This window comes from Macrobrachium nipponense, chromosome 16 (genome assembly GCF_015104395.2).
Source record: "Macrobrachium nipponense isolate FS-2020 chromosome 16, ASM1510439v2, whole genome shotgun sequence".
NCBI classification, from domain to species: domain Eukaryota; kingdom Metazoa; phylum Arthropoda; class Malacostraca; order Decapoda; family Palaemonidae; genus Macrobrachium; species Macrobrachium nipponense.
The window spans coordinates 76,339,189-76,364,099 of NC_087209.1; the positions used below are offsets into that span (position 1 = coordinate 76,339,189).

Consider the following 24,911-nt stretch of genomic DNA (forward strand, 5'->3'; position numbering starts at 1 on the left):
GAAAAAGAAAATGAATAATCGACACTTATCCACACAATAGCTGAGGTAGCATAAAAGCTAGTAATCATCATACTGGTAATAAACATAATAATATTGGTGAGAAAAAAAAAAAATATGCATTGTGAGTAATAACAGTTAGTGCACATATTATATAACTTAAATTTCAACTAGGGAGACCTTAGGTGGTTACAGTAGGTTCAGGTCCAGAGGGCTAAATACAAAAATTGAATGCAAAAAAAAACAAAAACAAAAAAAAAAAAAAAAAACTAACTTGATAGTAATCACAATAATAATGAAAAATTAAAATATCAGCAATAAATGTAATAATGACAAAAACTGCAGATGACATCTTTAGGGGACAAAGGCCTCATTTTCCCATCTTTCCCACAATTTAGATCTTCTTGCTTCACTCCTTAGGATGCTTTGTATGAGAGAGTTGCTGCTGTTTCTCACTCGGGTTACCAGACTGGACATTGTTCGCCTAACAATGATTTTTAAATTGTCCAGGTGGTTTTCTATGAAGATCTGTGTGGCGGAAGTGGTAGCGGGGAGTGTTTGTGAGGCGTCTCAGAATGTCATTGTGCACAACAGTGATGCATCCCATGGTCTCTCAGGTATAGTTCGTCCATAGGGAACACCCATAGATACTGTAACAGTACGAGCGGAAGAGCAGCAGTTTTCACGTCTCGGTGACAGAAGGCAAAACCTCCTTGCAATCATGTTGCCAGCTGCACTAGTTTACGACGCCTCTGTTCAACGTCTGCCGTATCTTTTAGGTCGTCGGTGATAATGTGACCCAAATACGGAAATTCGTGTACAAATTCCAGCCGATGGTTTTCCGAGGAAAATTTGTGGTTCTGCAATATGCTTAAGCGATCTCGGGAGCAGCGACATGCACTGGTCTTGGTTTCGTTGTAGATTATATCAAATTCCTCCGCATATTGGCGGCAAGTGTCGATGAGTCGTTGGAGACCTTGCACTGATGGGGAAATCAGAACCATATCGTCGGCGTAACAGAGGTTGTTTATAGTTGTTTCATTGACGGTGCATTCGATTGGGAGTGAGTTCAGTTTGACATTCAAGGATCTGTGTACATATTAAACAGGTATGGAGAGATGCCCCCTTGTGCGAAGCCCGTTTAGGGAGCTGAAGGTGTAAGGATATACGTTACCCATTTGACAGAATTGCTTGTGTGCAGAACCAACAATGCAAAATACCAATTAGGTACAAGGGTGTGCCCCTTTTATGCAGCTTCAGAAGTTTACTCTGTCAAATACTTTTCCTCACATCTACAAAACAAAGGAAAACAGGAGAGGCTGATGATAGGTAGTAATTCAGCATCTTTCAGTATGCAGATGCAGGTGTCAGTTGAGTTGTTTGCCTTTAAACCCAAACTGGTTGTCAGTGTGTAGAAAGGGGAGAAGTCTCACTAGAAGAACAGACTCAAGTATCTTCGATGCGAGCGTTGTGATTGCAATCGGCTGGTAGTTGCCAGGGTCAGCTGCCATCCTTAGCTTGATTTTGATTAATGGTATCAAGTGAACTAAGAGTAGGGAGTCTGGAAGAAACCTGTAAACATTATGCATGCATTGAATAGGGCAGCTAGCAAAATGATATGTTATGTTACAATAAAAGTTTCATACATACTTACCTGGCAGATATATACATAGCTAAGACTCCGTCGTCCCGACAGAAATTCAAATTTCGCGCCACTCGCTACAGGTAGGTCAGGTGATCTACCGGCCTGCCCTGGGTGGCAGGACTAGGAACCATCCCCGTTTTCTATCATATTTTCTCTCTTCCACCTGTCTCCTGCGGGGGGAAGGGCTGGGTGGGCCTTTAAATTGTATATATCTGCCAGTAAGTATGTATGAAACTTTATTGTAACATAACAATATCATTTTCATACAATCAACTTACCTGTCCAGATATATACATAGCTGATTGGCACCCTTCGGTGGAGGGGGGTAAGAGACAGCTACTATATGGAATAGACAGGTAAACAACATATGTTTAGGTATAAATAAAACCTTGGTTCCTACCTGATAGGTGGTAGACTTGGTGGGTGTTTGCCCAGTAGTCTGCATCACCTCAAGAAACTTTAGCGAGATATGTGATCTATGGCCAAGAGTTCTTGTGGGTCTGCCGATGGGGTCTTACCCACTTACTCAGCAGAGCCTAAAAGGACTTTGTCAATGGGTGCTGATCCACTTATATGACAATACACCTTAAGAAGGAGCACACAAAAACCAATCCCGACCACCTGATCCTAACATGTGTTAGAACTAAGGATTGTTACGAGTTATCCCCGAACTCGCCACAACAACCGTAACTCAAAAACCACTACGCACACATACATAATTTTTCCAAAAAAAAATTATACTCAACTAATTGATAATGACGAGAATCTCTTATGAACAACATGACGGCGCGCCCGTGCGAGCCTGAATCCTCCATTGTTCGAAGAGATTCTCGACCATATCCAACAGAAGAACAGTATATACATATTAAGGATTGGTGTCGGCTCCCGTACCCAGAATCGTATCTGCCGATACGATAGGACCTAGAGCAAAAGCATTCTCATACGTCACACGCACGTCTTTCAAGTAATGAGATGCAAATACCGAGTTGCATCTCCAATATGTCGTATCTAATATGTTTTTAAGCGACATATTCTTATAAAACGAGAGAGACGTCGCAACCGCTCGTACTTCATGAGCTTTTACCCTCAGAAGTTGTAATTGTTCGTCCGGACAAACCTTGTGAGCGTCCGTAATGACGTTTCTTACAAAGAACGCTAGAGCGTTCTTTGACATCAGTCTTGTGGGGTCTTTTACCGCGCACCAAAGACCTTGTCTAGAGCCTCCCAACTGACGCTTCCTCTGAAGATAGAACTTTAGAGCTCTAACAGGGCATAGAGACCTCTCTGCTTCTCTGCCTACGAGACTAGACATTCCTTTGATTTCGAATGACCTAGGCCAGGGATTCGTGGGATTCTCGTTTTCGCTAAAAACAGAGTCTTAAACGAGCAAATCGCCGAGTCTCCCTTGAATCCTACTTTATCCTGCAGAGCTTGTAACTCACTAATTCTTTTTGCCGTTGCTAACGATATAAGAAATAGGCATTTTCTAGTTACGTCTCTAAATGAGGCCTGATGAGGAGGTTCAAATTTATCCGAAGACAGGTATTTGAGGACTACGTCCAAGTTCCAGTTCGGAGGTACTGGCTCCTTAGACTTTGACGTCTCAAATGATCTTATGAGATCGTGGAGATCTTTGTTATTTGCCAGATCTAAACCTCTGTTCCTGAACACAGCCGAGAGCATACTCCTGTATCCCTTTATTGTGGATACAGCTAGATGCGATTTTACTCTCAAGAATAGCAGGAAATCAGCAATTTCCGCTATAGAGGTAGAGGAGGAGGACAACTTCTTGGCTCTACACCACCTTCTAAAGACCTCCCACTTCGACTGGTATACTTTCGAAGTGGAGGTTCTGCGAGCTCTCGCGATTGCGCTTGCCACTTCGCGAGAAAAGCCTCTCGCTCTGACAAGTCTTTCGATAGTCGAAAGGCAGTCAGAGCGAGAGCGGGGAGGTTTTGATGGTACCTCTTGAAGTGTGGTTGTTTGAGAAGATCCGTCCTTCTTGGTAGGGATCTTGGAAAGTCTACGATCCACTCTACCACCTCCGTGAACCATTCCTGGGCCGGCCAAAAGGGGGCTATTAAAGTCATCCTCGTCTCTTTTGACGCCACAAACTTTTTCAATACTAACCCCAGGATTTTGAATGGGGGAAAAGCGTACACGTCCACTCGAGACCAGTTTAGCAGGAAGGCGTCTACCATAATTGCTCTTGGGTCTTCCACGACCGAGCAAAACACTGGGAGCCTTTTTGAAATGTATGTTGCGAATAGATCCACGTGAGGAGTTCCCCACAGAGACCAGAGATCGCGACATACTTCCTCGTGCAGAGTCCATTCTGTATGAAGGACCTGGTTCCTCCTGCTGAGCCTGTCCGCCCTCACATTCCTTACTCCCTGTACGAACCTTGTCAGCAGGGAGATGTTCCTGTGAGACGTCCAAATAATAAGTCCCTCGTGAGTTCGTAAAGGAACGAGGAGTGGAGTCCACTCCCTGTTTTCGAATGTAGGCAAGTGCGGTGGTGTTGTCACGTTTACTTGTACTACTTGTCTCTCACAGAGGTTCTAGACTCTTCAAAGCCAGGTGAACGGCGAAGAGCTCTTTGCAATTTATGTGCCAGGACACCTGTGCTGGTTCCCAGGTGCCTGACACTTCCTCCGAGCCTAATTGGTCGCTCCCCACCCAACCCGGTCTCCGACGCGTCGGAGAACAACACTAGGTCTGGGTTCTTTGAACTTAGAGAGACCCCTTTGTTCTCTTCCAGAGGACGCAACCACCACTGTAGGTGTGTCTTTACCTCCATTGGAATGGGGAAAACGTCCGACAGTTGTCCGTTTTCCAGCTCCAAGACTTCTTGAGGAAGAATTGAAGTGGACGGATATGAAGTCTTCCGAGATGGAAGAATTGTTCCAGCGAGGAAAGCGTCCCCAGAAGGCTCAACCATTCCCTCGCTGACGTTTTGCTGTTTCTCTAAGAAGAGAGAGATTATCCTCAAACCTTTCTCTGTTCTCTCTTGCGAAGGAAAAACTCGAAAACCCCGAGAATCCATCCGAATCCCCAGATAGACTAGGTCTTGTCTGGGGGTCATCTGAGACTTCTCGAGGTTCACAAGCAATCCCAACGCCTTGGTCAATTGTAGTGTTAACTTTAGGTCCTCCAAACACTGTCTCTCCGATCTGGCCCTGATGAGCCAGTCGTCTAGGTACATCGAGACATTCACTCCTTTGAGATGAAGAAATCTCGCCACATTCCTCATCATGGCTTGGTGAAGACCTGAGGAGCTGTGGACAGGCCGAAACACAAGGCTCTGAACTGAAAGATCCTTCCCCCCGTCATGAAACGGAGGTACTTCTTCGATGAAGGGTGGATCGGGACGTGAAAGTAGGCGTCTTGGAGATCTAGAGACACCATCCAATCTCCTTGTCGTAATGACGCTAGGACTGAAGCAGAAGTCTCCATGGAGAACTTCTCCTTCTGAACAAATTTGTTCAGAGCGCTGACGTCTAGTACTGGTCTCCAGCCTCCCGAGGCTTTCGCCACTAGAAAAAGGCGATTGTAAAACCCCGGGGAGTTTTGATCCAGTACTAGTTCTACTGCACTCTTGTCCCACATTTGTTCCACCATTGATCGAAGAGTATCCCTCAGTACAGGATCCTTGTCACTTGGCTGATAGTTTCCCTCGGTATAGACGTTAGGGCGGGAGTATTCAGGAAAGGGATACGATATCCCTTCCTTATGATCTTTAGTGAAGACGCGTCCGCGTCTATCAGTGTCCAGGCTTCCACGAATTCCAGGAGTCTGGCACCTACTGGTGTTTGGTTTGGAGGCGAAATTGTTTCATTTGCCCTTTTTAAAGGGACGAAAGGCGGACCTACCTCTTCTCTCTGGAGCCTTCCTTCTTGCGGGAGGTCTGGAGATCGGACCACCTCGAAAGGGCTGCCTAGAAGTGCTAGGTTCTTTCTTGTCCGACACTAAAGCAGGTTTGCTTCTTCATAGCAGACTGCGTCAGAAGATCCTGTGTCGCCTTCTCAGTTAAAGAGTGAGCTACATCCTTCACTAACTTAGAAGGAAACAAAAAGTCCGAAAGAGGTGCATATAGCAGAGCTGCCCTCTGCGCATGAGAGACTGCCTTTGTTAAGAAGGCGCCATACACTGTCCTTTTCTTCAAAAGACCTGCTCCAAATAATGCAGAGACTTCCAAAGATCCATCCTGTACTGCTTTGTCGATGCACGACAAAATGGATAGCAAGGCTTCAGGTTTCGATTTCCCTGCGAATCGTGAGCTTTCTTGGACATCACCCCAAGGGACCCAATCTAAGAAGTTGAATACTTCCAATACATGGAACAGTCCCTTGAGGAGATGATCCAGTTCCGAAATACTCCAAGTAATGCGGGCAGAATTAAGACTAGGACGCCTTGAAGCGTCAACTAACGTCGAAAAGTCTGCCTCCGTAGTAGAAGGGAGAGCGATACCCATATCCTCCCCCGTCTTGTACCATATGCCTCTTTTCCCAGCTAACCTTGCTGGAGGCATGCAGAATACTGTCCTGGTTAAGTCTTTCTTCGACTTCATCCAGGCGTCTAAGGCGTGTAAAGCCCGCTTCATCGAGATGGTGGGCTTCATCTTCAGAAAAGACGAAGTCTTCTTCGCCTTCGCACTCGAAAAGAGCGAGCGCGGAGAAGGAGGAGCAGCCGGAGTCAACTCGTCTCCGTATTCCTCCAGAAGCATGGTAGTCAACACCTTATAGTTTGACAAGCCCTCTCTTCCAAGATCTTCATCCTCCGAGTTTCGTTCGAACTCGTGATAATCCTGAGTTTCTGTTCTCCTTTCAGAACTTTCTTCTTCTGGGGGAGACAAACTCCTGATCGGAGAGGGGCTAAGGGAATGAAAGTCTTTCCTTTTTCCCGTTCTGATCGACTTGGAAGGCGTCACAACCTGCGGCTTCTCTCGCGCTTTAGAAGACGTCATGTATGACGCTTCCCGCTCTCCGAGCGTCATGTATGACGTCTCTTGTTGACGTTTAGATGACGCTTCGCGTCTGGAAGACGCTTCGCTTTCTAAGGGCTTCCTACTCGGCGTCACAATCTTGGACGGAGCGTCACGTCTACGATCTTCTTGATTTGACGCTTCACTTCTAAAAGACGTCTTCCGAGCAGGAGCGAGAGGACGAGACTTCTTAATAGGAAGCGTCACGTCCTTCCGACGGGGCGCTAAAACTCCCACAAGAGATGATAGTTGTTCTTGCACCGCCATAATGATCTTCCTTGACGCTTCTCCTACTTCTAGCGCCTGACGCCCTTCGTCATCACTAGGGGAAGAAGCATGATAAGGTACTTCCTCATAAGCGTCAGGTGACGTTGACGCCACCTTCGCCTTCTTGATAGCAGACGGGGCGTCATCAGAGAAGCGCTCCGGGCTAGAGTCGATATCTTGCTTCATATGACGCTTCAGCGGTCTCGATAAGGTCGACTCCTTCCACCCTCGTTTAGGTGAGGGAGGGAGAGGACGAGAAACACTCGCGAAGGACGCTTTTCCTGTAGCGTCCTTGAGCTGGCTGCCATGAAGCAAAGCTAGCTAAAGGGACGTCGACCGTTGGGATTCCCTCCGACTCCTTAAGGCTTTCGATTTCCTTCTCCTCTGGGCATGTAGCTTGGAAGAGGTCTAGGCCTGGGAGCGCCGCAGGGACGATCAAACGCCCCCTCCACAACACTGATAGGGCTCACTTCACTAAAATTTTCACTCTCACTAGCCTTACCTTTCGAGTCCGCCATCTTGGACTTCATGTCTCGAATTGTCGCTTTTAGATTGGCGATTTCCGAAGCCGAATCCGAAAAGACACTCTGAGAATGAGATTTATAGGGAGATTCTCCAGCAGTAGGGTTAGAATTATCATTAAAAGGCTCAATAGGCCTTGAATTCACACCTTTCAGTCTTCTAACTCTATCCCTCTCTAACTTCTTCAAATAAGAAGTCAAAGTCTTCCATTCTTCTGCATTCAAACCCTCGCATTCCTTACAAGTGTTAGTAGCAGAACACTGCACCCCCCTACATTTACGGCATACAGTGTGAGGATCAACCGAAGCTTTCGGTATCCTCACCCTGCAGCCTACATTCACACACATTCTCACACTCACATTAGAATCAGACATCCTGAGAAAAATCCAAAAGAGTTATTCCAAAAACAGTCCACAGTAGCGAATGCCAAAACACGATCCAAATACGTCACCAAAAGTCGAAAAAACGTTGATCAAATGTTGAAAAAAGAATCCAAGTCAGGAGGTAATAACAACAATGTTGATACCACCGGCGACAGAGAAAATATGATAGAAAACGGGGATGGTTCTAGTCCTGCCACCCAGGGCAGGCCCGGTAGATCACCTGACCTACCTGTAGCGAGTGGCGCGAAATTTGAATTTCTGTCGGGGACGACGGAGTCTTAGCTATGTATATATCTGCCAGGTAAGTTGATTGTATGAAAATGTAAATTATCGGATGGCAGAATTTGAAGGCCTCTGCAGGAAGACCATCACAGCTGGGTGATTTATTATTAGGTAGGCTGTTTATGGCACGCTGATGTTACCTGGCGTAATACGGTCTGCAAAATGAAATTGAGTGTTGTCAGTAAGGAGGTTATCTACATCCCTTCGAGAATCTTGATCATTTATGCAATTCAGGATATTGTTGAAGTGATCACCCCACATACTTGCGATAGCTTCGTCTCCGACTGCTCCCCCTACTCTCTGTGATAGCTTTTTAGTTTTGGGATTTAAGGACTGGATATCTTTCCAAAGACGAAGATAATCACCAGATTCTAAGTTTCTAGACATTGCATCGGCTCTTAGTTGTTTTTCATTTAATCTGAAGTGCTTAAGAGCAAGATTGAACTGCGTTCTCACCTCTCTCATTAGTAATGCAGTGTGCCCTTCCTTGGGGCTACCACTTTGCCTCCACAGTAAAAACATTTCTCGTGAGTATGTATACAGATCTTTAACCAAGTCATTCCATCCAGGTATATTACGAGAATTACCTTGACGAAATCTGCAGGCTGTCCTGCCCGAAGCAAGCATAGCAAAGATTATGCCTCTTGCTGTGAGAACCAGAGGTCCTCAGACAGCATGTGATGAAGAGGCACTCCCAGAGTTAGACAAGCTATCTCTGGATCAACCTGCTTGGTCGGCAACAGGTCTACCGGAGGCATGTGGAAGCACTGCTGACGAGGCAGATGAGGGGGAAGCAGCTTGTTTGACCTACTGGACCTGAGTGAGTCCCCCTGTCTGGAGACAAGGGGGTTCACCTGGTCCAACACATCGTCAGCCAAGGACGACCAGGGTAGTCCTACCGTCCACTCTGGGTTCCTTCTTAGAACCCCAGAACGACTCCAACCTCAGTGGACAGTCAGAGGGAGCAACCACTGATCCTTCCCCGAGGTCGCTGTCCTGATGAATCAGCGCAATGACCTCTGCAAAGGACCTCAGTATCTTGGGGGTGATCGCTTCCTGAGGCGATGAACCGTCAGATCCATCCAGGCTGATTACCTCCTGAGACACTCTTCCTTCAGGAGGAAGAACCTCACCAGACCCCTCGTGGTCTCCTCCAGCCACTTGAGCGTACGATCTGCTTGGTCCTAGGACCAAGCCAGGCTCGTAGGCTCTTGTGGCCGGACTGTAAGGAGCACACTCCTCACAGGTCACTACTGTTTGCCTCGCTCCTCCCGGTGTAGCCCAAGGAAGTTGAAGGGACAGGTGAGGAAGACCTGACGTTCCTGTCCTGCCTACTAGCAGAACTGGCAGGATGGAGGACTGCAGGCGATCGAGCTGCAGGTCTGGAACAGCGGTCTACATGTGGAAAAGCGCTGGACCGAGGACGATAGCGTTGGTCTCGTGCATCAGGGGAGCTGCTAACAGTCGTGGGAGCCGTCCAGTCTTGGTGAGAGCAACGGTCGGGTGACTGGTAGCGTCCACTAATGCAGTGAGAGCAAACACCGTCCTCACGACGCACCACAGTACCAGAAGCAGCCGAGGCTGTTCCTGGTGACTGGGGGGACCTCTTCCCAGCCTCAACACGTGGACGGCCTGGTGGGACCGTCACGTCAACCTGGGAACCGGACAATCGCTGCGCAAGCGATTGCCGGTCTGGTGAGAGCCACCTGAGCTTCTCTTACCATCCTTCCGCTCCGTGCCTGGATCCTGACAGTGAGCGTGTTCAGTCATCTGTTTCCTGGCTGCACGATCACCGGTAGGTGACCGTACACTCTGTGACACTCGCGAGCAAGCGGACAAGATGGTTCCCGGTCCAGAGGTGGAAAACCTCTGGAGCCAGGAGCAGAGGTGGAACCCTCCACGGTCCCTGTCTTCTTCTTACCTGAGGAAGGAGAGACGGGCCCCATTCCCGGAGGAACAGGAGGACCAGAGGAAGACCCTTAGAAGTCTCTGAGCGAATCTTCTTGGGGGGGGGGGGGGGGGGGAGGCCACTTTCTTCTTCCTCAGCTGTGGGGCCTTGCAAGTAGAAGGGGAAGAGGTGGCAGAAGACGACGATGAAGATGAAGACGAAGAAGACGACACCTTCCTCTTCTTCCTGGACTTCTGGGGCGGTTGCAGTGGCAACGGGGCCCAACTCCACCTGGCCGGAAGGACCTGCGGGAGTGGCAGCACTCCACGGGCAAGGACAGAGGCAGCAGGTATGGTGACGGCAACAGGAGGGCGATCGAAGGGAGAGCTCTTCGGACACTCGAAGTCAGGGGGTGGAGCGAGGACAGCAAAACCAGGCGGAGGAGGAACCAGCTCCCTCCAGGGCACGTAAGACAGCGGAGCTTGTACCGCAGCCGAGGGGTGACTGTAGTCACGTGCTGAGTGTACACCAGATGTGGAGGAGCAGCATAACCTGGTGTCGAGACAGTTGTAATCGTCCTTGTCTCCACCCCGTGAGTGACTGGGGCTGCAGCCAGATAATGAATAAGCCCCTGAACACTCGGAGTGCCTGGAACGGACTCAGAGAGCGCCACACCTGCTGAAGATTCCCCACCTGCCAGAGGCAGGCAAACCATGGGGGGAAAGCAAACAGTCGGGGTTTAATGGGGGCAGGTTCCTGTTCGCTCAGAGGGGGAAGGATCCCATCCTGAGGGGACAGAAGGCCCCCCCCGAGTACAACTCCAGGTTGGGATGTCCCCCTCCTTCCTCTGCACTCGACAAGTCAAGTGAAGAGGTGGAGAGGGACACATCCCCCAAAGGAGAGAGCCATATGCAGGAGCTGAAGACGAGGGAGGAAAGAAGATGTCTTGTCGGTCACCAGAGGTGTCGAGGGTTCCCACGACACCTTGGCTGCTCTACGCGGCTTCTTCCTCTTCTCATACAACTCCCACAGCTCCTTCGACCAAGAGACACAAATATCACAAGTTAATGACTGAGAGCACGCCCTCGGCATCTAGCACATAAAGGTCCACGGTATCACTGGACCTAAAGCCCCACACTTATGGCCTCCCACTCCAGGGCACTCTGTCCGGTTGGATGGGGGGCGAGGGGGCTTCTCCGATTCGTGGGACTGCATGTTACACAGCTATGCACTTCCACAAATAAAAAACAAAATAAAGTATTCTAAGAGAAACAGGTTGAAGAAAAGTAATCCTAAGCTTTGATAATCTCACGACAGAGGTGGGGAGAGAGGCGAGCACACGTCTTCACCCGACGGCAGTCAAAAGCAAAGTGGTATGTTTACCGCCATTCGGGTGGGACTCCCGACCATCGGACAAGCAGTTACTGCAGAACTACCTTGTTAGCAAATCTTACGACTGGTCCAGCTGGCGTTGAATAGTAATTCCTTATGTAAAGGATCAATGGTTTGTATAATGTGTCGGAACAAAAGTGGGTTTGCATATCAATTATTAAATTCAATCAATTATTAATATCAAACACAGTATATAGATATTTACTCAAAAAATAAAAAATGAAAGATCCCACTGGGAAAATGATTAATGGCCAGTCAGCAAGAGCTCACAAAAACATGTCTTCATCGGAAGACAGCCGAAAGACAAGTGGAGTGTTTACATCCGGGCAGGCGGGCCTACCCGCCTGCCACACGGTAGTTACTGCCTAACCACCTTGTTCAAGAATTAAACGGCTGTAATTCCAGCTATGCCGAAAGTATTTCTTCATGTAAAGAACCGAAGGTTTGTATATCGTGTAGGAACAAATACTATCTAACTGCTTCTGAAATGGTGCCAAGGAAAGATCTATTCTGGTGGGTGCTGACAAACCCATGTCCGGAGGCAGAATAGAAGTAGTCAAATGAGTCAAGAGGTGTCAGGTGCTTAGTAGAAGAGGTTAATACAACAGGAACTGGTGCCAAACAATCCAGGCGCTCAACCCATAAAAAAATGGCCTCTTCTTCATTACTCAGCACCCAGTTAACAGTGGGAGCTCGTCTACTACTGGGTGCTTGGCTGCCAAAGGGCATTCAGCTACTACTGGGTGCTTGACTACATCTGGGCTCTCGCTCCCTGCTGAGCGCTTGGGAAAAATACATGAGCCTACATGTTACATAAGCGACTGCCTGGGCACTACAGTCCGGCACTCGGACTGCAAAAACCACTCAGGACTCCCACTTCTTGCATGATGGTTGAAGGCTACAGGAAGGTTCTCTAAACCTTTTGCTGGGTAGCAGAGGGGATCGATCCCTGAACGACGAGTGCCTATTCAGCTGACGAGTCATCCAAGATCTCCACTAGCACCCTTGACTAGGGCTGGAATCTCCTGAACTAGAACAACAGCTGATGAATACTGAGACACCTTTCCAACGGCCATCTTTTGTCGACACAAGAGACACTACTAGTGCAACTGAGGGGGCGCGACTGACCTCCCTTGGGCCTCCAGTATGCCTCTTCCTGGGGCTGGGGGAGCATGACAGTGACCTATGCCTTAGACAGTCAGTGGGACGGACAGGCACCTCCTCCACTAACACTTCACTTGAACACTTTTCACTGAACTTGTCCATAAAGACAAGCATAGATGTCCCTATTTGAGACACTATTTACCCAGAAGATCGAACTTCTTATCAAACTTATTTTCGAGGCTGGTATAGCAATCTGGGTCAGGAGCAAAGGAACCTGGAGTAGCAGTTGGTGGTTTAAGAGGAGGGCTGGGAATAGGAGAGATTAATTTAGCAGGGGAAGAGGTGATAGCAATATCAGCACTACTAGACTTCTGAGTCATGTCTTGAGTGGCTATAGTACTTAATCTCGGCTCTAGAAGCTGCTTCCCTCTTACAATCCCATTCTAATTTAGACAGGTGAGAAGAGTCTTCCATTTTTTCTCATCCCATTCTCCACACTACTCACTGGGTCAAGTCAACTGAACAAATTTGTCCTCTACATGCCGTACATAAAGTGTGAGAGTCATAGCATGCTTTAATTAAACGAGATTGCAGCCTGTTGCAATACCTAATACTCAATGCACTTGAGCAAGTCTCCTGAGAACACAAATGTAAAAAATCATGAAAAAACAATGTCGCTAACCCAATACAAAACCCGAAGGCTGCTGAAACAAAAAATACTCCACAAAATGGGAAGATCTCAAGCTGAAAACCAAAATCAAGTTGCATTCTTAATGCTGTGTTGGTCTTAAAATGGCAGAAACAAAATTGAGCTATTGGAGGAGCTGTTCCTCTCTCTTACCACAAAAGTGGGTAAGGCTAGTCACCCACATAAATAAAAGACTATCGCTACCACGAATTTTCAAAATTTAAGCTGCCATTGAGTAGAAACTCAGCTAACTATATAAGTTACTTATATAAAAATTTTAATTATTATATATACTTCAGAGAGTAAAAACATTTCTAAGATAAACTTCCCACAATCTTAAATCATAAATTTAACTGAACTTTTTAAAATGAACAATATTTCACCTGAATATCAACAGGCAATGGAGCAGCCTGGCTAAAGATGCAATCATCCTGCATAACTGAGGCATGAGTGATATTATATCGCACCAGGCCACCTTGGGATTTCTGAAGAGGACCTCCATCAACAAGTTCAACCACACTTGGCCCATTTACACCATTCCTGAAACATTCAAACAATGAAAAAGATGGAAATTTAACTCATATTTAGACTCTTCTATCCCATTTCTGTTCTCCTCTTATAAAATTTTGAAATTGAATGCGACAATTACAATTACTAAACAGAAGCACCTCACATTATCAGATGCTTAGGGAATCTGGCTCTCTGATGAAAAACATTGCCAGTTCAGTATTACAGACCCTATACTATAGCTTGCATTTGAATATTTTACAGCTCACAGTGATTCCACATAGTTCCTAACCTAAACTAACCTGTACTTTACACTTACATCTGATTTAAGAGGTTTATCTAAAAATTAATTGAGATGACATTATTTAGATGGTAAAAACTGTCCAACATTTAAGTGAGCACAATGGAGGTTATGAAAAAATATACTAGATAATGACAAACTATTGTTTCAACATGTAGCTCAAAAAGAGTTAAGTGTATTTTTTTGTGAACTATGGTTTGGCTAATACTCAATATTGCTATTGGAAAATCTGTATGAGTAAAGAGACCCTGCTAACAGAATATAATGTTCCAGAAGCCTAGTTTACTACGCAATAATCTTCTCTTTTACTTACCTAGCAAATTTATTTGGAATAACAGATGCATCAGGAGGATCTAATAAAATCCTTGCTTTGACATTAGAGTTTGCCAGTTGTCGCACCAGGCTTTTGATTTCATGAATTGTACGCTGATTTGTTTCAAGATCATCTTCGAGTCTTCGTAAACGTGACTCAAGAGATCGAATCTCCTAAGGAGAAAAAATTTGGGTTAAAATAATTGCAGCTAAGAATTAAGCCAATAACTCATTCTTTTGCAGATCTATACCAAATTATGAGTGCAATTCAACTAATAAGCATCTTGGCTGAACTTACCTTACGATCTCCAGGAGGCTGGGTGTCTGGCGGTAAACTTAGCACCTGATATAATAACACTAGTGTTGCTAGACTCACAGCTCCTCCAAACACCATGGACGACACCCTCAAACGCATCCTGTATCTGAATATGATAAGCAAACCTTTGAAAACACACAGCACAACTAATTATAACAGAAGTAAAAACCAAAAAATAAGGAAAACTTTGGTAAAGAAAGGATGTTAACAAATAACCCCCGAGAATAGTTAAAACCCGCGAATAGTTAGAACCACCCCTAAAAATGCTTATAACTGCCTATCTTGAAAGTTCAGATACCAAATGTATACCTTAAATAACATCTTACTTTAAATATACCTAAAATCAATAACCTATTACTGTATTAATCTTTGAGATTATATTATTAATATAATTTCAAAGTCATCTTAAACATTTTACCATTAAAAATATATACCTACAGCCAATAACAGAGAGAGAGAGAGAGAGAGAGAGAGAGAGAGAGAGAGAGAGAGAGAGAGAGAGAGAGAGTGAATGGCAACATCATATATCTGACCATAAGGGTGAAATTGTGAATTATTCCTGAGACAGAGAGAACAATAATGGAGAGAGAGAGAGAGAGAGAGAGAGAGAGAGAGAGAGAGAGAGAGAGAGAGAGAGAGAGAGAGAGAGAGAGAGAGAGAATAACTCCTAGACTCAGACTCCTTCCCCTCCACCAATACGTATATCAAACTGTCACTCCCCGCCCTCCTTCCTCCAAGTGGTTAAAAAAGACTGGGAATCGCTATTTTTTATTAATCTCATCAATATTTGAAAATTAGTTATAAGGTAAATCATTTATTTATATTACAAAACAAATAAACATACGTAAGTGACAGAGAGAGAGAGAGAGAGAGAGAGAGAGAGAGAGAGAGAGAGAGAGAGAGAGAGAGAGAGAGAGAGAGAGAGAATGTTATTGTTTAATCTCATTAATCTCATTAAACTTAATATTGTTTGAAAACTAGTAGTACTGTATATTATTATTTCACCATAAAATGTAGTAATGCCCTTAAAGATATATGTACTGTATACATAAACTTCCATGCCAACCAGAAGGCGAGAGTTACCACTATGACATGCGTATCTCTTGTGGCAAAAGAGAGAGAGAGAGAGAGAGAGAGAGAGTTATCCTTATTTAAAAGAATAAAATGGATAGATTATTGTATTTCTTTAAAATACTATCACATATGAATTTTGAAATTAGCTTTATTATTAATATTATTATTATTAAGAGAAAATATTAATAAACATACACACGTGTACCATAGAAATTCTCTCATCTCAGTAAAAGAGAGAGAGAGAGGAGAGAGAGAGAGAGAGAGAGAGAGAGAGAGAGAGAGAGAGAGAGAGAGAGTTATCTGTATTTGAAAGAGTGAAAATGATATTATTTTACAATAAAGTTTTGTACATACTTACCTGGCAGACATATAGTACTTAGCTTACGTCTCTGACGTCACGACAGAATTCAAAACTCGCGGCTAACGCGACAGGTAGGTCAGGTGATCTACCTTACCCGCCGCTGGGAAGCGGGTGTAAGAACCAACATACCTTTCTTGCCAGATTTTTTCTCTCTTATACCTGTCTCCTGAGGGGAGGCTGGGCGGGCCATCAATCGTATATGTCTGCCAGGTAAGTATGTACAAAACTTTATTGTAAAATAACAATATCATTTTTGTACATGAACTTTCCAGTCAGACATATACCTTAGCTGATTGACACCCTTGGTGGAGGGTACAAGACAGAAAATAACAAAGAAAAGGTAAACAACACCTGTTGTAGGATAAAAATAACCTTGGTTCTTACCTGTTTAGGCTGAAGACTTCATAGATACTGTCTATTAGTCTGCATAGCCATAAGAGCTACAGCGAGGGCGTGACCTACAGCTGAAAAGACTCTTTTGGGTCTACTAACGGGACTTGATATCCGCTTACTTAGTAGAATCCAAGTCGGATCATGTCAATGGGGGTTCGCCCTCTTCTATGACAGAACCTGACCACTACCAACGCAGGGAGCTTCAAACCAAATCCGATCACCTAACCAAACTAAAGTTATTAGTATTACGAAACGAAAAAAGATGCCTACCTGCTCCTTTTTCATACAACATATGACTCAATTAACAAAAACAAGGGAAAAAACTACTAAGGATATGTTCCAGCTCCCTGCCCCAGCACCGAATCCGCGATACGTACGGGCCTAACGCGAAGCACTCGTCATACGTAATACTGACGTCTTTTAGGTAGTGGTTGGCGAATACTGAATTACATCTCCAGAATGTAGTTTTCATCAGATTCTGAAGAGACATATTCTTCTTAAAGGCCAATGAAGTGGCAATTGCTCTCACTTCATGAGCCTTGACTTTTAGGAGCTTGAAATGTTCTTCATTACAAGATCTATGTGCTTCTTTCACAACACTTCTAATGAAGAAAGACAGCGCATTTTTGCGACAATGGTCTGCTGGGGTCCTTTACAGAGCACCATAGTCTGTCCTCAATGCCCTTAAGGGTTTTCTTCTTCTGAAGGTAGTATTTTAAACTCCTAACAGGGCAAAAGAGTTCTTTCAGGTTCTTCCCCTACTAGGGTAGATAAACCACGAACCTCAAAGTTCCTTGGCCAAGGATTGAGGGGTTCTCATTTTTTGCTAAAAACGAAGGAAGGAAGGAACAAACCACGGAATCTCCTTTGAAACCTACCCTTCCTTCTAGGGCATGAATCTCACTAACCTTTTAGCGGATGCTAAAAGCCATGAGAAAGAGAGCTTTCCTCGTGAGATCTTTGAAGGAGGCTAAATGTGGTGGTTCAAACCTAGCGGACCTCAGAACGAAGAACCACATCTAGATTCCAACTTGGAACTTCGTTCGAAGTTTTCTTGGAAGATTCAAAAGATCTTAATAGATCATGAAGATCTTTGTTATTCGAAAGATCTAAATTCCTATGTCTGAACACCGCAGCCAGCATGCTTCGGTATCCTTTGATAGTAGATACTGCCAAACCGCATTTTTTCTCTGAGGAAAACTATGGAAATCTGCTATCTGAGTCACAGAGGTAACTGGAAGAGGAAAACTTCTGGTTCCTGCACCACCGGCGAAAGACGTCCCCACTTCGACTGGTAGACTTTAAGGGTCGAAGGTCTTCTAGCTGAGGCGGATAGCCTTAGCAGCTTTTGTCCGAAAAACCCCTTCGCTCTGACCAGACTTTTGACAGTCGAAAGCCAGTCAGATTGAGAGCGGGGAGGTTTTCTGTGATACCTGTCGAAGTGGGGTTGTTTGAGCAAATCTTGTCTTTGTGGAAGTGCTCTTGGAAAGTCCACCAACCATTCCAGTACCTCTGTGAACCAAATCTTGGGCCGGCCAGAACGGAGCTACTAGCGTCATTCTTGTCATCTCCGAGATAGCAAATTTCTTGAGGGTTTGTCCCAGTACTTTGAAGGGGGGAAAGGCGTAGACGTCTAGACCTGTCCAATCTAGGAGAAACGCATCCACTGATACTGCTCCTGGGTCTGAGATCGGGGGAGCAGTAAAGTTCGATTCTTGCGTTCTTTGCTGTTGCAAAGAGATCGATGTGAGGTCTGCCCCATCTTCTCCACAGGTCTTGGCATACCTCAGAGTGGAGGGTCCACGGAAGGCAGGAGCTGATTCTTCATGCTCCAGGAGATCGGCCCTGACGTTCCTTTCTCCCTGTACGAATCTGGTGAGAAGACTGATCTTCCTTGTTTGAGACCACAGCAGAAGATCCCTTGCTGTTTCGTACAGGGAGAAGGAGTGCGTCCCCCCCTGTTTTTTGATGTACGCCAAGGCTGTTGTGTTGTCCGAATTGACCTGCACTACTGCATTTCGGACGTGGGGCTCGAAGGCTTTCAATGCCATCCAAACTGCCATCAACTCTTTCTTGTTGATGTGCCAGGACACCTGATCCCCCTTCCAGGTGCCTGACACTTCTCTTGTCCCGAGCGTCGCTCCCCAACCAAAAAAAAAAAAAAAAAAAAAAAAAAAAAAAATGCTTCCGATGCGTCGGAAAACAACACATGGCTGGGGTTCGGCATGTAAAGAGACATTCCTTCCACAAAACGAAGTGGGTTGTTCCACCACCGAAGGTCTCTCTTGATTCCCCTTGAGATCTTGAAGGAGAACTCCAGATCTAGGGAGAGACGCCTCCAGTTCTGGTATAGGAAGAACTGTAGAGGCCTGAGATGCAACCTTCCTAGAGAAACGAATTGCTCCAACGAGGAGAGTGTCCCCAGCAGACTCATCCACTCCCTCGCTGTGCATGCATCTTTCTCTAGGAAGGTCGTTATTTTCTCGTAGCAACGAGCTATCCTCTCTGGCGACGGAAAAGCCCGAAAAGCCAGAGAAGCTATCCGAATCCCAGATAGATCCGCTCTTGACTGGGGATTAATTGAGACTTCTGGAAGTTCACCAGAAGTCCCAGAGAACTTGCCAATGTAAGGGTCTTTTGAAGGTCCTCCAGACATCTTTCTTGAGACTCTGCTCTGATAAGCCAGTCGTCGAGATAAAGCGACACCCTCACTCCCTCCAAATGTAGCCACTGCGTCCACGTTTTTCATTAACCCCGTGAGACTTGGGGTGCAGTCGATAGGCCGAAGCACAAGGCCTTGAATTGGAAGATGTTTCCTCCCATCATGAATCGTAGATACTTCCGTGAAGAAGGATGGATCGGCACATGAAAGTAAGCGTCCTGAAGGTCTAGAGACACCATCCAGTCCCCTGGACGAAGAGCTGCTAACACTGAGGAAGTTGTCTCCATGGCGAACTTCCTCTTTTCCACAAAGACGTTCAGGGCGCTTACATCCAACACCGGTCTCCATCCTCCTGAGTTCTTCGGAACTAGGAAAAGTCTGTTGTAAAAGCCCGCAGAGCGGGGATCTTTCACTAGTTCTATAGCCTCCTTCTCTAGCATGAGATCTACTGCTAGAGGAAAGGGCTTGATTCATGATGGGATCCTTGTACTTGGCTACCAACTCCCTCGGAGTTGTCGTCAATGGTGGTCTTGACGAGAAGGGAATGAGGTATCCTTTGCTGACAATCGATAGGGACCAATTGTCTGCCCCTTTGTGGGCCCAGACGTTGGCAAATTTCAGTAGTCTGGCACCCACTGATGTCTGGAGTCCTTGATCGCTATTTCTTCCCTCTGACTGACCTAGAGAAGGTTTTACCTCTCTTAAAAGGTCTAGTCCCTCTGGTTGCAGAACCTCTGACAGCGGGTCCTCCTCGAAAGGGCTCCTGTCTCAGAGGAGTCTCTTTCTTTGGCCTTGGGTTGGAAGACAGAGCGAGGTTTCCTGGCTGCCTGGGCTAACATGTCCTGAGTAGCCTTAGCTGAAAGGGGCACTCGAGACATCTTGAATAAATCTTGGGCGGGGAACAGAAGAGGAGAGAGTTGAGCATACATAAGCGAGGCCCTTTGCGCATGTGAAACTGCCTTCGTGAGAAACGAACAGTAGACAGATCGTTTCTTAATCACTCCAGCTCCAAACAGTGAGGAGACTTCACTCGATCCGTCTCTCACTGCTTTATCCATGCAAGTGAGGACGCAGTTAAGATCTTCAGGAGACAGAGAATCTGAGGTCTGGGTCTTATTAGCCAGAACACCTAAAGACCAATCTAGGAAGTTGAAAACTTCCAGGACTCGGAACATTCCCTTCAGTAGGTGGTCAAGTTCGTTCATTCCCCACGTAGTCTTGGCGGACAAGAGGGCGGAACGACGAGCAGAATCCACCAATGAAGAGAAGTTCGAGTCCGCAGACGAAGGGAGAGCGAGGCCTAAAGGTTCTCCCGATTCGTACCAGAATCCCAATCTGCCAGTCAGTTTAGACGGAGGGAAAGAAAAAAAAACCGTCTTCCCTTTCTCTTCCTTAGAAAGGAGCCATTCCCCAAAACCTCTAAGTGCCTTCTTCATGGAAAAACAGTAGGTTTCATCCTTACACAAGACGAAACCTTCGACGTCTTCGAAGTGGAGAATAACGAAAGAGGAGAAGGAGGAGCCACAGGAGAAAGGATATCTCCAAACTCTTGCAGGAGTAACTCTGTCAGCCTCTTATAGGAGGAAACAGAGGAGTCTTTTGGTCCTTCTTCTTCTGAGGGGTCTGTTCTTCTGAGCTGAAGAGCCCTCATGATCCTTAGAGCGCGACTATTCTTAAAAGAGTCTCTGAGGAAGTAAGACGTATACGTCTTGGAGACAAAGCTCAGAAAAGTCTCTACTTGCAACATCCTTCTTGTCTGGAGGAGTGCGTTTCCCAGATTCTTGGAGCCTAACAGGGAGTAAGCGGCTGTCAGGCGCAGAGCGCCTGTTTTTTGAAGAAGAACTTCTATCAGGCTCTTGGCGCCTATCCAAAGGAGAGCGGCTACAGAGCGAACAGCGCTGCCATACGAGAAGCGCCTATCAGGCTCTTGGCGCCTGAACCGAGGCGAGAGGATCTCTGGCGACGAGCGCCTACAGGTGAGCGCCTACAAGGGGAGAAGCGCCTGCTAGGCTCTCGGCGCCTGACTCGAGGCGAGTGAAAGTCAGGAGAAGAGCGCCTGCCAGGAGAAACGCGCCTAACAAGCTCTTGACGCCTGTTCAGCGAAGGGCGCCTGTCTGATTTAGGGCGCTTGTCAACCGTAGAGTGGAGGCGAGACGAGGAGCGGCTACTAGGCGAGTAGCGCCTACTAGGCTCTTGGCGCCTGTCAAGGGGAGCGATCCTGTCTCGAGAAGAGCGTCTGTAGGGTGAAGATCTCCTACGCGCAGTTTGCTCCTTGTCCGAAGGAGAAACCTGTCTGTCAGGCGAATGGCGCTTGGACGCCGATGTGATCTTGTCCGAAGCAGAAAGTCTACTGCGAGAAGAATTCCGACCGCACCACAGGTGAGCGCGCCGCTTCCGTCGAATAGCGAGAGTCAGGAGAGGGGAGCCTGGACTTCTTTACAGGAAGCGAGACGTCCTTCCTACGACTAGAAGACACGCAAAGAGAGCCAGCCAGAGCCGAAATCTGCGCCTGAAGGTTAGCCAACACCCTTGCAGGAGAATTCACAAACTCTTGAACAGGTGACGAGGCTCGATCTCCGCTCGGGGAACGATACTCCTGAGATCTCTTACGCTTCTTCGCTTCCACCTCAGGCTCTTCCGAAAAAACTTCAGGGCCTGGAAGGACGGGCGCAGGGAGCGTTCCAGGCTCTCTTCGAAGGCGCAAGGCTTCCGAAGAGCTCCATCCTCGTTTTAGGAGAAGGTGAAGGCGAAGACGAGAAGCATTGGCGCAAAATTTCTCTCTTGGAGCGATCCAAGGTAGCCTAGGAACGATCAACAGGAGCTACCGAGGGGACGCCTGACCGTTGGGGATGCTCCCTAACCTTCCTGCGGCTTTCGACTTTCCTCCTCCACTGGGAATGGGAGTCTGGAAGAGGTCTAGGCCTGGAAGCATTAGGGAGCCGATCAGACGCACCCTCCACTGCACTGGGTTCACTGCACAAATCACTATTGGAATCACTCTTACCTTCTAATTGTTTGATTTTCCTCTCCATACTGCGAATGGTGGCTTTCAGGGTGGAGGCCACTTCCGAAGGCGCATCTTCGGCTTCGGTGCAGGGAGCAGGAGCTGAAACTGACAAAGGAGCTACTTCTAAAATAGGATTATCTATATCCAACTCGCTAATACGAGATCTACTACTGCTCCTGGAAGAAGCTTTCCTAACTTTATCCTTTTCAAGCTTCCTCAAGTAGGAAGACAAAGACTTCCATTCATCCTCATTCAGCTTTTCACATTCATTACAAGGATTATTTAAAGGTGCATTCATTCCCTCTACACTTCAAACATACCGTGTGAGGGTCTACGCAGCTTTCGGTAGCCTCACCTTACACTCAGTCATACAACAAACTCTAAACATAGCAGTTTTCTTAGTATCAACATCAGACATCATGAATCCAAGAAAAATCCAAAGAAAAGTCCAATAACTGTCCACAAATCGCGAATGCCAGGCCAAAAGATCGGGTACTTCACCAAAAGTCCGTAGAAACAATCCAGGGCGAAAACGAGAAAAGAATCCAACTGTCAAGAGGTACCGACAACAGGTGTGGTCGACACCGACGACAGAAAAAATCTGGCAAGAAAGGTATGTTGGTTCTTACACCCGCTTCCCAGCGGCGGGTAAGGTAGATCACCTGACCTACCTGTCGCGTTAGCCGCGAGTTTTGAATTCTGTCGTGACGTCAGAGACGTAAGCTAAGTATATGTCTGACAGGAAAGTTCATGTACAAAATGGAAAGGTTATTGTAGTATTTCTTTAAAATACTATCTCATATGATTTTTTAAATTACAGTTATATTATTATTATTATTTGAAAATATTAATAAACATATTATTTCTACATGTACCATAAAAATCTCTCATCTCAGTAAAGAGAAAGAGAGAGAGAGAGAGACTCCCTCCCCTCCTGTCACATTACTTGATATATTTGACAGCTGTTGGTCCTCAATTGGGTACCTGGAGTTCGTAGATATCCTTTATTCTTAAATAATTTTTCTAACATCTTACTAATTCACTTTAGTATTTTCTTTAATGAACTGATATTATTACTGTTTACATTAATATTGATATTTGAAAATGAGAGAGAGAGAGAGAGAGAGAGAGAGAGAGAGAGAGAGAGAGAGAGAGAGAGAGAGAGTTATCCTTATTTTATAATAGTGAAAGACTTACCAGCTAGTGGGAGACGAAGATCAGTGTCTTGCCTCCCAACACAAAAGCCTATGGAATGGAGGACAAACCAGTTACATGAGTTTAAAGGGTTTAGCCAAAGATTAAGCCATGAGGCTCCTGGAAAGGAAACCATAGGGACTATCTCCATAGTCGTGACAGCAGTAGAGAAGGGTCTCTTTTCAGTATTGGGTTTATCTAGAGAAAGGCTGACCATCAGTCTACAAACTGACAAATCAACCAGGTGGGGAGTAGCCTCACAGTCCTCAGGGGTGTAAAACCTCTGCTGATGCCTCGGAGGAAAGATAAGGCTCAGAGGAAAGATAAGGGGCTTGAAGTAAGTGAAATCTCTGGGGTTAGATCCAATTATCTGTCTCCTCTATCACTCCCTAGACAAGCAGAGATAATGGATGCTGGAACAAAGGAATATCTCTGGTGCAGTAGTTGCTTTTCTCCGACTGAGAAGGGGCCTTTCCCATCCTAGTGACTACCCATGGGGTCTTGGCATAGAACATCCTCTACTTTACGTTCCCACCATCAAAACACAATGCCTTGACAGGTCCAGTGGCAGCTCAAAACCAAAAAAAAGTGACAATCCTGCAGGACATGTCTTGGGTGTCATGCACGGGTAAACAACCAAACTGCCTGATGCATGACAAGCAGCTTAGTGTACAGGGAACAGCTCACAGGGACTGGTCTCAATGCCGAGTGTTCCTCATGGCCATTTGCATACCAAAGATCCCCAGAAACCAGTTCCAAAGAACTGGGATAATTTCAAAACCACCTCCAAAGAGGAATAGCAAGCATGGAAAGAGTCCATTATAGTCCTCTTCTACTGAGAAGCCTTGGAAGGTTAGGAGTCAGGAGCATATCTCAGAACCCTTTTCATGCAATTATGAATGGTGTCTGTAGCACCTTTTCAAAGAAAAATGACATTCATATCAAGCTATATGAGACTTCAAGTGAGGAGAAGGCTTCCAGGCCTTCTCCCTTCTCTTCTACCAGTTTAGAGATAGGAAGAAGAGGAAGAATACTGAGGATGAGGAGGAGGATGAAGAAATTCAAGAAGCAGCATTGGAGGACAACAATAAACAAGCACCTGCCTCATCTTGAGCAGTGTTTGTAGTGTGTATGTATCTGTGTGTGTGTGTGCTGAGGTTCCTCCAGTGGCTGGAACACCTAAGGAGCAAGGACAGAAGCACTTCAAATGAAGAAGAGCCACTGGCACAGAGCCAGTGTACATCTCTGTTCAGCAACACTTACACTTTCAGGATAGCCATCTATTCAAACAATGATCAAATCTATTTACCCACAGAAAAAAATGGTATTGTAATGATACAATTAAGTTTGTTCATACTTACCTGGCAGATATATATAGCTGTATTTTCCGAAGTCCGACAGAAATTAAAAAACTTACGACACACGTAGTGGGAGTCAGGTGGTTAGTACCCATTCCCGCCGCTGGGCAGGCGGGTATCAGGAATCATTCCCATTTTCTATCATAATTTTTATTTCCACTGTCTCCTGAGGGGAGGTGGGTGGGTACTTAATTATATATATCTGCCAGGTAAGTATGAACAAACTTAATTGTATCATTACAATATCATTTTGTTCATGAAACTTACCTGTCAG

The 24,911-nt window shown here is 46.0% G+C and overlaps 1 protein-coding gene across 1 annotated transcript in view; it reads right to left on the reverse strand.

Annotated features, from left to right (window-relative positions):
- LOC135195825 (alpha-mannosidase 2-like) overlaps positions 1 to 24,911 on the reverse strand; it is a 263,120-nt gene that overhangs the window by 218,061 nt on the left and 20,148 nt on the right. The window contains exons 2-4 of the mRNA XM_064222320.1: positions 14,571 to 14,694; positions 14,274 to 14,446; positions 13,536 to 13,692 (exon numbers count right to left, since the gene is read on the reverse strand). Of these exons, the coding sequence (XP_064078390.1) occupies positions 13,536 to 13,692; positions 14,274 to 14,446; positions 14,571 to 14,694 (454 nt within the window). The remainder of the gene's footprint in view (positions 1 to 13,535; positions 13,693 to 14,273; positions 14,447 to 14,570; positions 14,695 to 24,911) is intronic.